We start from the raw sequence: 15,657 nt of genomic DNA, 5'->3' as shown, positions 1-15,657 counted from the left end.
TTTAATTTGAGACGGGGTCATGTTGTGTTGCCCAGACTGGAAGAGGGATTTTTTTTTTTTTTTTTTGAGACAGGGTCTCATTGTCACTGAAGCTGGAATGCAGTGGTGTGATCAGAGTTCACTGCAGCCTCAACCTTCCAGGGTCAATCCATCCTCCCACCTCAGCCTGCAAAGTAGCTGGGACTATAGGCACATACCACCAAGCCTGGCTAATTGTTGTATTTTTTGGTAGACACAGGGTTTTTCCATGTTGCCCAGGCTGGTTTGGAACTCTTGGACTCAAGCGATCTGCCTGACTCAGCCTCCCAAAGTGCTGTGACTACAGGTGTGAACCATCATGCTCAGGAAGAGGAGAAAATTCTTTCTTTCTTTCTTTCTTTTCTTTTTCTTTTTTTTTTTTGAGACGGAGTCTCGCTCTGTCACCCAGGCTGGAGTGCAGTGGTGTAATCTCGGCTCGCTGCAAGCTCTGCCTCCTGGGTTCACACCATTCTCCTGCCTCAGCCTCCCGAGTAGTTGGGACTATAGGCACCCGCCACCACGTCTGGCTAATTTTTTTGTATTTTTAGTAGAGACGGGGTTTCACCATGTTAGACAGGATGGTCTCGATCTCCTGACCTTGTGATCTGCCTGCCTTGGCCTCCCAAATGCTGGGATTACAAGCGTGAGCCAGTGAGCCACTGTGCTGGGCCTTTTGTTTTGAGACAGAATTTCGCCCTTGTTGCCCAGGCTGGAGTGCAATGGCACAATCTTGGCTCGCTCCAACCTCTGCCTTCGGGGTTCAAGTGATTCTCCTGCCTCAGCCTCTCAAGTAGCTGGGATTACAGGCAAATCACCACACCTGGCTTATTTTTTTGTATTTTAAGTAGAGACAGGGTTTCTCCATGTTGGTCAGCTTGGTCTCGAATTCCCAACCTCAGGTGATCTGCCTGCCTCAGCCTCCCAAAGTGTTGGGATTACAGGCGTGAGCCACTGTGCTGGCTAATTTTTTTATTGTTGTTGTTATATAGACGAGAGGTTTTTATATTGCCCAGGTTGGCCTCAAACTTCTAGCCTTGCCTCCTTATGCACCAGGACAACAGGCCTGAGCCACCATGGCTCCCAAGAATATTTCTTAATTTCTTTTACACTCTATGGGGCCAGCATTCCAGACACTGATACTACAAGAAGAGAAAACTACAGACCAATATTCCTTATGAATATAGATGCAAAAATCCTCAGCAAAATGTTAACAAACCAAATCCAGCAGCACATTAAATGGATTGGATACCATGGCCTGCTGAAATTTATTCCCCTAGTGAACCCTGCTTCCTAGTGGTCATGCCTTGCGTAGTCTCCACCCATGCTGAATAATACTGGCTGATGTGACCAATAGGATGTTGCAGAAATGATGGCATGTGACCCCTGAGGCTAGGTCATAAAAGGTACTATGGCTCCCTCTGCTCCTTCTCTTGGAATATTGACTCTTGGAGAGCCAGCTCCCAAGTGATCCTCCTGCCTCAGCCGCCCAAGTAGCAGGGGAAGAGGGAGGAGACAGGTCCACATTATGCCAGAGCAGGTTGTGCAGGTCCCCTGGTGAAAGCTGACACAGGGACAAATGTCCAGGGTTTGGGTGTCATATCCTGTGCTCTTTATTTGGGGTTAAACCCAGTGGCCCAGAGCTGGCTGATGACACCTCCCTGAAAGCAGAAGAGGCTCAGGACTGGCAGCTGTGGGTGCGCATATATTCCGAAAATTCCTCCAGTTGGTCCCGCAATTCTTTCTTGCTGGCGTCTCCATCTGCTGGCCAAAGGATGAGGAACGTCTGCTTGCCCAGAACATAGCTGTAACTGTGGGTTACAAGAAGCAAGAAGGTGAGGAGAGCCTGGTGCCCCTGGGGATATGGGGACCTCCCTGCCCTGTCTGACAGCCTGCCAGAGCCTTAGCCTGTAGTGTCCACACCCGAGGGCCCTCTCTGATCTTCCAGCCTCTTAGTCCAAATCACTGGGAATTAGTAAATGCTTCCCTGGCCGGGTGCGGTGGCTCACGCCTGTAACCCCATGATTTTGGGAGGCCGAGGTGGGTGGATAACTTTAGGCCAGGAGTTTAAGACCAGCCCGGCCAACATGATGAAACCCTGTCTCTACTAAAAATACAAAAATTAGCCCAGTGTGGTGGCACATGCCTGTAGTCCCAGCTACTACTTGGGAGGCTGAGGCAGGAGAATTGCTTGGAATCTCCAGCAAAAATTGTGGAACTAAGGGCTGGGTTGAGGGTAGGCAAGAAGGCCCAGGCCTGAGTCCCCAGGACAGGTGGAACCCCTCACGCACTCAGATTTGATTCTCCACAGGTCTGACGTCTGGCCTATGATGAGGTACGATTCCTGTTCTTGCAACCCCAGGGAGTCATGGCAAGTGGCATGGGAGACGAATTTCTTCATGGCCAGGGGTGTGGCAGGGTCCGTACCTGGAGAAAACCCAGTGTGTGCACATACACAGGTCTGACCCTCCCACACAATGGGACCCCCAGGGTGGGCCCCCAGGGTGACCCCACACTGGGATTCCTTCTTTGTCACCTGGGACATACCACTCTTAATGATGTCTTCGAGCTGCATGTTGTAATAGACGTAAGGGTTGGAGGCAGAGACCTCCACAGATTCCAGCTTTGTCTTGTACACTGGGGAAGGGGAGGGTGTCGTGTTGGCATTCGGCCTGCAGGTGGGCTCTGCCTGTCCCCTGTGGCTCCCCACACTCACCAAAATCCATGCCTGCCTCACATGCTGTTGTCTGGAGCTCCTCCTGCCTCAATTGGCCACTGGGCTTCTGCAGGGATGGGCACTGTCCTGCAGGGTCAGGAGGGCGGCTGCTCTGGCGGTGCTGGGACAGGGGACTTCTTCCCAATCACCCCCCACCCTCCCTCCCTTCAGCCCCCAGGCCTGGGTCTCCGGATCTGGCCCTTCTGGTCTGTGGGGCTCTCTCTCTGTCTCTCTCTCTCTCTTTTTCTTTTCTTTTTCCTTCCTCCTTCCTTTCTTTTTCTTCTCTCTCTCTTATTATTATTATATTTTTAAGAGTTGGGGTCTCTCACTATGTTGCCCAGGCTGGTCTCAAACTCCTGGGCTGAAGCAATCCTCTCACCTCGGCCTCCCAAAGTGTTGGGACAACAGGTGTGAGCCATCATACCTGGCCTATTTATTTATTTATTTATTTATTTTTTGAGACAGAGTCTCGTGCTGTTGCCCTGGCTGGAATGCAATGTGATCTCAGCTCACTGCAACCTCCACCTCCCAGGTTCAAGTGATTCTCCTGCCTCAGTCTCCTGAGTAGCTGGGATTACAGGCACCCACCACCACACTCAGCTAATTTTTGTATTTTCAGTAGAGATGGAGTTTCACCATGTTGGCCAGGCTGGTCTCAAACTCCTGACCTCAAGTGATCCACCCACCTTGGCCCCCAAAATGCTGGGATTACAGGTGTAAGCCACTGAGCCCGGCTTTTTAAATTTATTTTTGAGACAAGGTCTTGTTGTATCACCCTGGCTGGAGTGCAGTGGCACAAGCATAGCTCACTACAGCCTCCAACTCCTGGGCTCAAGTGATCCTTCCGCCTCAGCCGCCCAAGTATTTGGGACTACGGGTACTTACCACCACTCCTGGCTAATTTTTTTAAAAAATTTTTTGGTAGAGATGGGGTCTCACTGTGTTGCCCAGGCTTGTCTGGAACTTCTGGCCTCAAGCTATCCTCCTGCCTTGGCCTCCCAAAGTGCTGGGATTACAGGCAGGAGCCACCATGCCCAGTGTCTGTCTCTCTTTTTGGTCACTTTCTTGTCTATTTCTCCCGTCTTCATCTCTTTGTGTCTTTCTCTCTGTCTCCGTGTCATTTGATCTTTGGCAGTGCGAGTATGTGTGTGTGACAAGGTTTGTCTCTCTGTGCCTTCTTTCTGTCTCTCTTTGCCTCTGCCTCTGTCTCTTTCTCTTTCTGTCTAAACTCAGGCCAGACTACAGCCAGGAGGAGGCTTGAAGGGCTCCTGGATCCGCCCCCCACAACCTTGCAGCCCCAGCCTGGCGGCATGGGGCTCACCCTCGGCACATCTCACCCTCTGCACATCTGCAGATGTCTTTGTGGCAGATCTTTCTCAGGGAAGATTGCTCTGTGGGCAGGTTGTAGAAAGTGCTGCACCTCCGGGCTGTGGATGGAGGGTGCAGGGGTTGGGGGAGGGCGTTGTCTTGGGCCAGTGTTCCTGGGGGTTCGTTGCCTACCTGGCCTAGTCCCGAGAAGTCTTCACCCACTCCGGGCCCTGGCCTGCCTTCCCCATCCTCCAAAGTCCAGGCTCCCTCCTGCCCCTCCTTGTCCCTGGGCTGCGCCCTCCAGGTCCTCCCAGACCTTCCCCTCTTCCTGGCCCTGCCCCCTACAAACCTCACTTTGAAGGGCCCTGGCCAGCCACCTCTGTCAACAGGCCATGCCCACTCAAAAGAGCCTGCCCCTTCCCCACCCATTCCCAGCAGGCCACGCCCAGTCCCCCTTCAACTTTGCCCCATCTCCTTCCTGTCCCCGCCAACCTAGGTCAATCCAATAAGACCTCGCCCCTTATGTCTAGCCAGGCCCAGCCCCCTTTTCGCAATGCCCAGTCTCTCCTCGCCTGGCACCTGGCCCTGTCCTTTGCAGGCCTCATCCCCATGCACGGGGGCCCCTCCTTACAAGGCTCGTAGTAGTTGTAGATGGTGACCAGGGCGGCCTGCAGGAACTCCGCCTGCAGCATCCTGTGAACCCGAAAGCCCAGCACCGTGTTCTTCTCATGGGAGAGCTGGAGAGAACAGAGTCCTGTCTGAGCAGGCCAGGGCCACTGACTGGGGCACTGACCTTGTGGCACTGACCACGAGGCCTTGGCTGTTGGCATTGGCCATGACCACGGACCATGTGGCCTTGACCACAGGGATTGCAACTGGAGGAGCTGACCTGAGAGGGCCTGGCTCTCTGCAAAACCCACCCAGGGGACCGACCTTGGGTTCTCCAGCCCCCAGGGTGCCCACACACCTCTGGCGGAGGGCACCCGGCCCCTCTCACCTTTTCCAGGTAGAGGACAACAGTGCTGTCACTGGTACTTGTCTTGGTTTCGTACTGAAAGGCGTACCTCTCCACATCACTCGTGAGCTGGGGCAGAGGGTGGAGACTGGAGGGTGGCTGACAGCCTCCAAGGCCCGTTGCCCTAGAGCTCCAGCCTTTGTCCAATCAACCCCATGCTAGGGGAAACTGAGGCCCAAGCAGGGAAAAGTTTGGTTTTGGCCATGCAGAGAAGTAACGATGGGGCATTAACCCAGAAGCCTTGCTTTGAGTAGACACTGCCCTGCACCCATGTGGGAAGTATGGGAAGGTTGCTCAGGAAGCAGGTAGGTGGGGTCTGCATTACCTGTTTGAGGTCATCCTGGTTGGGGTAGAAGCCCGTGAGCAGGGAGACCTCCATGATAGTCATTGTGGCCTCTCGACTGTTCTGGAACCTGGAAGTTCACAGCCCCAGTCTTTCCCCACTGTCCTCCCGCCTCTCTCTCCATGCTCCCCACTGCTGTTGTCTCTGGCTTGGACTAGCGCAGTAGCCTCCTCCCAGGTCTCCCCATGTCCCCTTTGCCACTCACAACACAGAGCTTTAGCAAGCAGAAATCTGACTACCTCGCCTCGTTGCTTCAATTACCAAATGCCTTGCCTCAATCCTGACAGCCTTCCACATCACCTCCTCCCACCTCAGCCTCAATTTGATCACTGTTAGCCTTGTTCCCTGTCCTGCCACCAGACCTGTGCACATGCTGTTCACTCAGCCTGGAATCTTCGTTTCTGCCTCTTCATCCTGAAACACCCCTCGTGTTTTCCATCTCAGCGGATACATCACTCCCTCTGGGAAGCCTTCCGCAACCTACACCCCACACACCAGATCATTTTTTTTTTTTTTTAGACAGGGTCACCCAGGCTGGAGTGCAGTGGCTCAATCATGGCTCACTGTAGCCTCAGCTTCCTGGGCTCAAGTGATCCTCCAGTCTCAGGCTCATGAGTAGCTGGGACTATAGACATGCATTACCACCCTTAGCTAATTTTTGAATTTTTTTTTTTTAGAGATGAGGTCTTGCTGTGTTGCCCAGGCTGGCCTCAAACTCCTGGGCTCAAGTGATCCTCTCAGCTTCCCAAAGTGCTGGGATTACAGGCATGAGCCACCGCACCAGGCCCAGATCATTCTCTGATTTGCCTCTCATGACTCTGTAAACCTCTCCTTTGCCACATGAAATCACCTCTGCCATTTCATTATTGGTTCTGTGTGATTATCTGATGATTGTCTGTGTCTCCTGATAGACTGTGGGCTTCGCCAGGGCAGGGAGAGGCTGCCTTGCTCATAGCTGGGTCCCTAGCTCCAAGAACAGGGTCTGGCACACAGTAGGTGCCCAATAATGTTTCTATCTGAAGCAGACCTGGGCAAGGGAGGTATGGGACAGGGCAGGACTGGGGTGGGGGCTGGGGTGTTTGGAGAAAATGAGAACCACGGGGAGAGCTTCAGGGCTTGGAGCCAGCTCTGGGCATCTGAGTCATGGAGCATGTCAGCTGAGGTAGAGCCTGTCATATGAGGACATGCAGACATGGCAGGAGGCAGGGACAGAATGGGGGACAGGCATGGAGAGGCAAGCTTGGCTGGTTCCCACTGTCCACTCAGTACACAGGGAAGGCCGCTAAGGAATCTAGATACCGGAAAGTGAGACCCTCCTCCAGCCCAGTTCAAGATCCTGGCGCGCTGACCTTGTTTCCATCCAGAGCCGAAAAGTCTCATCTCCCTTTTTATTTTCTGCAGAGAGAAGGCAGCAGTTTAGAGGCTGGGGAGCACAGTGATCAAGTGCACAGTCTCTGGAGCTAGCATCTTGGATTCAAATCCTGACTCTGCTGTGTGACTTTGAGCAAGTTGCTTAACTTCTCTCTGCTTCAGTTTACTCATCCTTAAGGGGGGATCATAATATTCCCAACCCAACAGGATTGATGTGAGGATTAAATAAGTTAATACAAGTAAAGCCCTCAGCATGGTGCCTGATCAGTGCTTTGTAACTATTATTATTATTGTTATTATTATTAAGAGATCAAGCAAAACCCAAAACCTTGGTGAGGTTTAGTCCCTAAAATTCATGGGACTGGTGAGGGTTGTTCCTCTTACTCCCACAGTGAGCTCCCAATAGTCCTCTCTCCTTCTTGGTGCCCCAGGCTGGGAACTGTGGAATCCAACTATTTCTCTGTTTTTGTTTTTTTTTGCTTTTGAAAGAGGGTCTCACTCTGTTGCCCAGGCTACAGTGCAATGGCACAATCATGGTTCACTGCAGCCTCCACCCGGGCTCAAATGATCCTCCCGCCTCAACTTCCTGAATAGCTGGAACCGCAGGCATGCATCACCATGCCCAGCTAATTTTTTGTTGAGATGGAGTTTCACTGTGCTACCCAGGCTGGTCTTGAACTCCTGAGCTCAAGTGATCCTCCTGCCTCAGCCTCTCAAAGTGTTGGAATAACAGGCATGAGTCACTGTGCCCGGCCCACTAATATCTGATCATCTCCAGAGCCCCTAATCTGGCCCGGCCTCCATCATCTCCTGCAGGACCAGTGCAGTCACCTCCTTCGTGGTCACCTGGCTCCCACCCTCACCCTCCAGAGTGGTCAGATCAGAGGGAGCCTGTGCAAACCTGTGCCAGGTCACACCCCTCCTCCGCTGGGAACTTTCTATGCCCCACCTGACTCAGAACAAAAGCCAAAGTCCTCACTGTGGCTAACAAGTCCCTACACCATCTTCCCCCATCACCTTTCCAACTTCTTCTCCTAAAACTCTACCCTTACTCCTCCTGTAGCCACACCAGGCTCACCTTCTAGGGCACTGTGGAGAGTCGCATTCAGGTGGTACAGGTTGCAGTTGTCCTCCCAGCACTCTGGGGACTTGTGATACATGGTCAGGATCTGCCGGGCCAGGAAAGGGGCTATCAGAGCCCTTCCCCACCCACTGCCTTTCCTCTGCACCCCAATCCTTGACTTCCCGGGTCTGTGGCCATGTGGGGAATTTACTGCAAGATTGCCCCCACCGACCCCATCAATTCCTAGGTGCAGTGGCCAGAGCAGTGTCTGGAGTCTAGACCAGCTCTGTGTAATAGAACTTTCTGCAGTGACGGAAATGATCCCAATTGGCATTGTCCAGTACGGCAGCCATTAGCCACATGTGGCTACCGAACACTTGAAATGCGGCTAGCTCGATGGAGAAACTGAATTTTGAATTTTGTTTAATTTTAACCCATTTAAACTTAGATTTCACAGAGGCTTGAAGAAAGGTATGACTTGCTCAGGGTCACATAACAAAGGCAGAGATTCAGCCATGACTCCATTGTCTGGAACACGACACCAGGCCACCTTTTGGTTAACAAAAGAGCTGTCCTCCCGGGCATACGTCATGGGGCTGGAAGATGTCATGGACGTCAGGCTGGGCATGGTGGCTCATGCCTGTAATCCCAGCACTTTGGGAGGCCAAGGCGGACAGATTACTTCAGGTCAGGAGTTTGAGACCAGCCTGGCCAATATGGTGAAACCCCGTCTCTACTAAAAATACAAAAAATTAGCTGGGCATGCTGCTGTGCACCTGTAGTCCCAGCTACTCAGGAAGCTGAGGCAGGAGAATCACGTGAACCTGGGAGGCAGAGGTTGCAGTCAGCCGAGATTGTGCCACTGCACTCCAGCCTGGGTGACAGAGCCAGACTCCATCTCAAAAAAAAAAAAAAAAAAGTCATGGACGTCATCCCAGCACTCAGCCTCCCAAAGTGCTGGGATTACAGGCATGAATCACACTGACTGGCCTATATTTATTTATTTAGGTTATAAATAAATAATAATATGAGTATAATAGATTACTTATTTATTTTATTTTATTTTATTTTATTTATTTATTTATTTTATTTTTTTTATTTTTTATTGATCATTCTTGGGTGTTTCTCGCAGAGGGGGATTTAGTAGGGTTACAGGACAATAGTGGAGGGAAGGTCAGCAGATAAGCAAGTGAACAAAGTTCTCTGGTTTTCCTAGGCAGAGGACCCTGCAGCCTTCCGCAGTGTTTGTGTCCCTGGGTACTTGAGATTAGGGAGTGGTGATGGCTCTTAACGAGCATGCTGCCTTCAAGCATCTGTTTAACAAAGCACATCTTGCACCGCCCTTAATCCATTCAACCCTGAGTGGATACAGCACATGTTTCAGAGAGCACAGGGTTGGGGGTAGGGGCACAGATCAACAGGATCCCAAGGCAGAAGAATTTTTTCTTAGTACAGAACAAAATGAAAAGTCTCCCATGTCTACCTCTTTCTACATAGACACGGCAACCATCCGATTTCTCAATCTTTTCCCCACCTTTCCCCCCTTTCCATTCCACAAAACCGCCATTGTCATCATGACCCGTTCTCAATGAGCTGTTGGGTACACCTCCAAGACGGGGTGGTGGCCGGGCAGAGGGGCTCCTCACTTCCCAGTAGGGGCGGCCGGGCAGAGGAGCCCCTCACCTCCCGGACGGGGCTGCTGGCCGGGCAGGGGGCTGACCCCCCCCACCTCCCTCCTGGACGGGGCGGCTGGCCGGGCAGAGGGGCTCCTCACTTCCCAGTAGGGGCGGCTGGGCAGAGGCGCCCCTCACCTCCCGGATGGGGCGGCTGGCCAGGCGGGGGGCCGAACCCCCACCTCCCTCCCGGACGGGGCGGCTGGCCAGGCGGGGGGCTGACCCCCCACCTCCCTCCCGGACAGGGCGGCAGGCTGGGCGGTGGGCTGACCCCCCCACCTCCCTCCCGGACGGGGCGGCTGGCCGGGCTGAGGGGCTCCTCACTTCCCAGTAGGGGCGGCCGGGCAGAGGCGCCCCTCACCTCCCGGACGGGGCGGCTGGCCGGGCGGAGAGCTGACCCCCCCACCTCCCTCCCGGACGAGGCGGCTGGCCGGGCGGGGGCTGACCCCCCCACCTCCCTCCCGGACGGGGCGGCTGGCCGGGCGGGGGGCTGACCCCCCCACCTCCCTCCCGGACGGAGCGGCTGGCCGGGCAGAGGGGCTCCTCACTTCCCAGTAGGGGCGGCCGGGCAGAGGCGCCCCTCACCTCCCGGATGGGGCGGCTGGCCAGGCGGGGGGCTAACCCCCCACCTCCCTCCTGGACGGGGCGGCTGGCCGGGCGGGGGGGCTCCTCACTTCCCAGTAGGGGCGGCCGGGCAGAGGTGCCCCTCACCTCCCGGACGGGGCGGCTGGCCAGGCGGGGGGCTAACCCCCCCCACCTCCCTCCCGGACGGAGCGGCTGGCCGGGCAGAGGGGCTCCTCACTTCCCAGTAGGGGCGGCGGGGCAGAGGCGCCCCTCACCTCTCGGACCGGGTGGCCGGCCAGGCGGGGGGCCGAACCCCCACCTCCCTCCCGGACAGGGCGGCAGGCTGGGCGGTGGGCTAACCCCCCAACCTCCCTCCCGGACGGGGCGGCTGGCCGGGCGGGGGGCTGGCCCCCCCACCTCCCTCCCAGACGGGGCGGCTGGCCGGGCGGGGGGCTGGCCCCCCCACCTCCCTCCCGGACGGGGCGGCTGGCCGGGCGGGGGGCTGACCCCCCCACCTCCCTCCCGGACGAGGTGGCTGCCGGGCGGAGATGCTCCTCACTTCCCAGACGGGGTGGCTGCCGGGCAGAGGGTCTCCTCACTTCTCAGACGGGGCGGCCGGGCAGAGACGCTCCTCACATCCCGGACGGGGCGGCAGGGCAGAGGTGCTCCCCACATCTCAGACGATGGGCGGCCGGGCAGAGACGCTCCTCACTTTCCAGACTGGGCAGCCAGGCAGAGGGGCTCCTCACATCCCGGACGATGGGCGGCCAGGCGGAGATGCTCCTCACTTCCCAGACGGGGTGGCAGCCGGGCAGAGGCTGCAATCTCGGCACTTTGGGAGGCCAAGGCAGGCGGCTGGGAGGTGGTTGTAGCGGGCCGAGATCACGCCACTGCACTCCAGCCTGGGCACCATTGAGCACTGAGTTAACCAGACTCTGTCTGCAATCCCGGCACCTCGGGAGGCCGAGGCTGGCAGATCACTCGCGGTTAGGAGCTGGAGACCAGCCTGGCCAACACAGCGAAACCCCGTCTCCACCAAAAAAATACGAAAACCAGTCAGGCGGGGCGGCGCGCGCCTGCAATCGCAGGCACTGGGCAGGCTGAGGCAGGAGAATCAGGCAGGGAGGTTGCAGTGAGCTGAGATGGCAGCAGTACAGTCCAGCTTCCGCTCGGCATCAGAGGGAGACCGTGGGGAGAGGGAGAGGGAGAGGGAGACGGAGACAGAGACGGAGATGGAGACGGAGAGGGAGAGGGCTTATTTATTTATTTTGAGACAGAGTCTCGCTCTGTTGCCCAGGCTGGAGTGCACTGGTGCGATCTCGGCTCCCTGCAAGCTCCACCTCCTGGGTTCAGGCCATTCTCCTGCCTCAGCCTCCCCAGCAGCTGGGAATACAGGCACATGCCGCCATGCCTGGCTAATTTTTTGTATTTTTAGTAGAGACAGGGTTTCACCACGTTAGCCAGGATGGTCTCGATCTCCTGACCTTATGATCTGCCTGCCTCGGCCTCCCAAAGTGCTGGGATTACAGGTGTGAGCCACCACACCCGGCCTGAAACAGAGAGTGTACCCTGCCTTTATCTTGGACTTCCCAGCCTCCAGAACTGTGAGCAATAAATTTCTCTTTCTTTCTCCTTTCTTTCTTCTTTCTTTCTTTCTTTCTTTCTTTCTTTCTTTCTTTCTTTCTTTCTTTCTTTCTTTCTTTTCTCTCTCTCTCTCTTTCTTTTCTTTCTTCTTTCTTTCTGACAGAGTTTTGCTCTGGTCACCCAGGCTAGGGGGCAATGGCTCAATCTTGGCCTCTGCCTTCTGTGTTCAAGTGATTCTCCTGTCTCAGCCTCCCATGTAGCTGGGACTACAGGTGCCCGCCACCATGCCTGGTTAACTTTTGTATTTTTAGTAGAGACAGGGTTTCACCATGTTGGCCAGGCTGGTCTCGAACTCCTGACCTTAGGTGATCTTCCCTCTTCGGCCTCCCAAAGTGCTAGGATTACAGGCGTGAGCCACCATGCCCAGCCAAGCCACTGCACCGAGTCTTTGTTTCTTGCTTTCTTGCTTTTCTTTCTTTTCTTTCTTCTCTTTCTTTTCCTTCCTTCCTTTGAGATAGAGTCTCACTCTGTCATTTAGGGTAGAATGCAAGGTCTTGATCACGACTCACTGCGGCTTCCACCTCCTGGACTCAAGCAATCCTCTCACCTCAGCCTCTTGAGTAGCTGTGACTCAAGCTAATTTTTCAATTTTTTGTAAAGACAGAGTCTCACTCTGTTGCCCTGGTACATCTCGAACTCCTGGACTCAAGTGATTCTTCTGCCTGGGCCTCTCGAAATGCTGGGATTGCAGGCATGAGCCACCATGCTGGGCCAATTTCTGTTGTTTATAAGCCACGCAGTCTATTTTGTTGTAGCAGCCTAAACAGACTAATACAGTAGAATACAAGACCTACCGAGATGGTGCCTCTCCCGTTGCCACTGGCTTTGATCTCTAGGTCGTCCTGGGCAAGGAACTGAAGAGAACAAAGAGGAAGATTTAAGGGTGGAGGAAGCAGCAAAGTGAGGGTCAAGTGTAGGGGGATGTGGAGCCTGAACACTCACCAGGGCCTCGGTTTTCCCTAACCTGGGACCTGGTGATTCATTTTCCATCTCTCTCCACGCAGATGGTTTTGCTTTTCCCTCTTCAGAGAGCATTTGTGGTGTCTACGCTATCATAGATCAACTGGAACTGCTCATCCAGCCTGTGTATTTTTTTTTTTTTTTTTGAGACCAGGTCTCAGTCTGTAGCCCAGGTTGGAGTACAGTGGTGCGATCTCGGCTCACTTTGGTGTGCCTCTGCCTCCTGGGCTCAAGCGATCCTCCTGTCTCAGCCTCCCAAGTAGCTGGAACTACAAGTGTGTGCCACCATGCCTGGCTAATTTTTTTTTTTGTATTTTTTTGTAGTGACAGGATCTAACTATGTTCCTTATGCTAGTCTTGAACTCCTGACCTCAAGTGATCCACCCGCTTTGGACTCCCAGTGTTGGGATTACAGGCGTGAGCCGCCATGTCCAGCCTAAGGCTGTCTTTTTTTTTTTTTTTTTTTTGAGACAGAGTCTCATTTTGTTGTCCAGGCTGGAGTACAGTGGCGTGATCCTGGCTCACTGCAACTTCTGCCTCCTGGGTTCAAGCGATTCTCCTGACCTGCCTCAGTCTCCCGAGTAGTTGGGACTACAGGCTTGTGCTGTCACGCCTGTAGAGATGGGGTTTCAGCATGTTGGCCAGGCTGGTCTCGAACTCCTAACCTCAGATCATCTGCACGGCTCAGTTCAGGCTGTGTCCCAATGTGCATCCCTGGAATCTGTTCTCTTTGGAGCATTTCCAAGGTTCCCTGTGCATGGAGCTCCCATGAGCCCCTTCTCATTGGCACCTCTGCACCTCTCTTTATTTTTCTTTGCCTTTTAAAATTGATGCATAATGGACTGGGTGCAGTGGCTCATGCCTGTAATCCCAGCACTTTGGGAGGCCGAGGCGGGTGGACCACCTAAGGTCAGGAGTTCGAGCAGCCTGGCCAACATGGTGAAACCCCGTCTCTACTAAAAAATACAAAAATTAGCTGAGCATGGAGGCAGGCGCCTGTAATCCCAGCTACTCGGGAGGCTGAGGCAGGAGAATCGCTTGACCCCAGGAAGCGGAGCCTGCAGTGAGCTGAGATTGTGCCACTGCACTCCAGCCTGGGCGACAGAGTGAGACTCCATCTCAAAAAAAAAAATTGATGCATAATGGATGTACATAGTTTCAAGGCACATGTGATAATCTAATGCACTCATATAATGTGTAAAGATCAGATCAGTGTACCTCAGATATCCATCACCTTAAATATTTGTCTTTTTTTATGCTAAAATCATTCTAATTCTTTTCTTCCAGCTATTTTGAAATATGCAATAGATTATTGTAAACTATAGTCATCCTATGAATCTATCAAACACTCAGTCTTATTTCCTCTATCGAACCATATGCTTGTACCCATTAATCAACTTCTTTTCATCCCTCCCTTTCTTTGTACACTTCCTATCCTCTGGCAACCACCAATCTAATCTCTATCTTCATCTGCAGCTACTCTTGTTTTCCTCATTATAATCTTCTTATATCAGCCAGAATAAAATTTTAAAAATTCACAGCCAAGCCAAATGTAGTGGCTCATGCCTGTAATCCCAGCAGTGTGGGAGGCCAAGGGGGGAGGATTGCTTGAGCCCAGGAGTTCAAAACATGCCTGGGCAATTTAGCTAGACCCCATCTCTACCAAAAAAATTGAAAATTAAGTCGGGCATGGCAGTGCATGTCTAGTCCCAGCTACTCAGGAGGCTAATGCAGGAGGATCGCTTGAGCCCAAGAATTCGCGTCTGCCGTGAGCTATGTTTGTGCCACTGCACTCCAGCCTGGGCAACAGAGTGGGACCCTGTCTCTAAAAAACAAAAAACAACAACAAAAAAAAAAAAAGGAAGAAAGAAAGAAAGAAAGAAAAAAAGTCACAATGACTTAAATCTCATTGCCTATAGGATCAAATATTATCGCCTATAGGATAAGTCCTAATTCTTGCCATGGCCTCCCAGCCCTCACTGCTGAGCTCTGCCAGCCTGCAAGCCTCCTAATAGCCTGCTTTATTTGCTGTTCTCCCTTCTGACCATTCCTGTGCCTGACTGGCTCCGGGTCTGCACTCTATGCTGTTCCCTATGTCAGAAACACTCTTCCTTGGCTAGGCGTGGTGGCTCATGCCTGTAATCCCAGCAATTTGGGAGGCCGAGGTGGGCAGGTCACATGAGGCTAGGATTTCGAGACCAGCCTGGCTACCATGGTGAAACCCCATCTCTACTAAAACTACAAAAACTAGCTGGGCCTGGTGGTGCATGCCTGTAATCCCAGCTACTGGGGAGGCTGATGCGGGAGAATCGCTTGAACCCGGGAGATGGAGGTTTCGGTGAGGCAAGATCACGCCACTGCACTCCAGCCTGGGTGACTGAGTGAGACTCTGTCTCAACAACAACAACAACAATAAAAAGAAACCCTCTTCCCCTCCCTCTGCTTTCTTCATTTTGACAACTATTTATCCAGGGACATCCACTAAGCAATGCGTGAGCTTAGATGAGTTGATTTACTTCTTCTTTTCTTTTTTAGTAGAGATGGAGTCTCGCTATGTTGCCCAGGGTGTCATTTCTTTTCATTTATTTATTTATTGTTATTTTTATTTTGAGGTGGAGTTTCACTATGTCACTCAGGTGCAATCTCCGGTAACTACAACCTCCTCCTCCTGGGTTCAAGTGAGTCTCCTGCCTCAGCCTCCCGAGTAGCTGGGATTACAGGCATGCACCATCATGCCCAAGTAATTTTTGTATTTTTAGTAGAGATGGAGTTTCACTATGTTGACCAGGCTGGTCTCGAACTCCTGACCTCAGATGATCCACCCACCTCGGCCTCCCAAAGTGCTGGGATTACAGGCGTGAGCCATGGCATCTGGCCCATTTTCTTCTAGATCTTATGGACTCTTCTAGATTCCATAAGAGCAGGGACCATGGATCTTTCATAACATAACCCCAATGCCTAGGAGAGTCACTGATACATAGTGGA

General features: G+C 53.2%; 1 protein-coding gene across 1 annotated transcript; it reads right to left on the bottom strand.

Annotated features, from left to right (window-relative positions):
• Window positions 1-1,604: 1,604 nt before the first annotated feature.
• LOC101131584 (complement C3-like) lies at window positions 1,605-5,820 on the bottom strand. The gene is made up of 9 exons (XM_055371879.1): window positions 5,760-5,820; window positions 5,380-5,467; window positions 5,037-5,123; window positions 4,671-4,776; window positions 4,069-4,158; window positions 2,732-2,818; window positions 2,563-2,652; window positions 2,307-2,442; window positions 1,605-1,826 (listed from the first exon to the last, which is right to left on the bottom strand). Exons 2-9 carry the CDS (start codon window positions 5,440-5,442, stop codon window positions 1,694-1,696), a joined length of 792 nt encoding a protein of 263 aa, XP_055227854.1. The 5' UTR covers window positions 5,443-5,467; window positions 5,760-5,820; the 3' UTR covers window positions 1,605-1,693.
• Between the last annotated feature and the right edge of the window lie 9,837 nt (window positions 5,821-15,657).

Source organism: Gorilla gorilla, chromosome 20 (assembly GCF_029281585.2).
Source record: "Gorilla gorilla gorilla isolate KB3781 chromosome 20, NHGRI_mGorGor1-v2.1_pri, whole genome shotgun sequence".
Lineage (NCBI taxonomy): Eukaryota > Metazoa > Chordata > Mammalia > Primates > Hominidae > Gorilla > Gorilla gorilla.
Note: the sequence above shows the minus strand (reverse complement) of the source record. Positions and strands in the feature narration are given on the sequence as shown.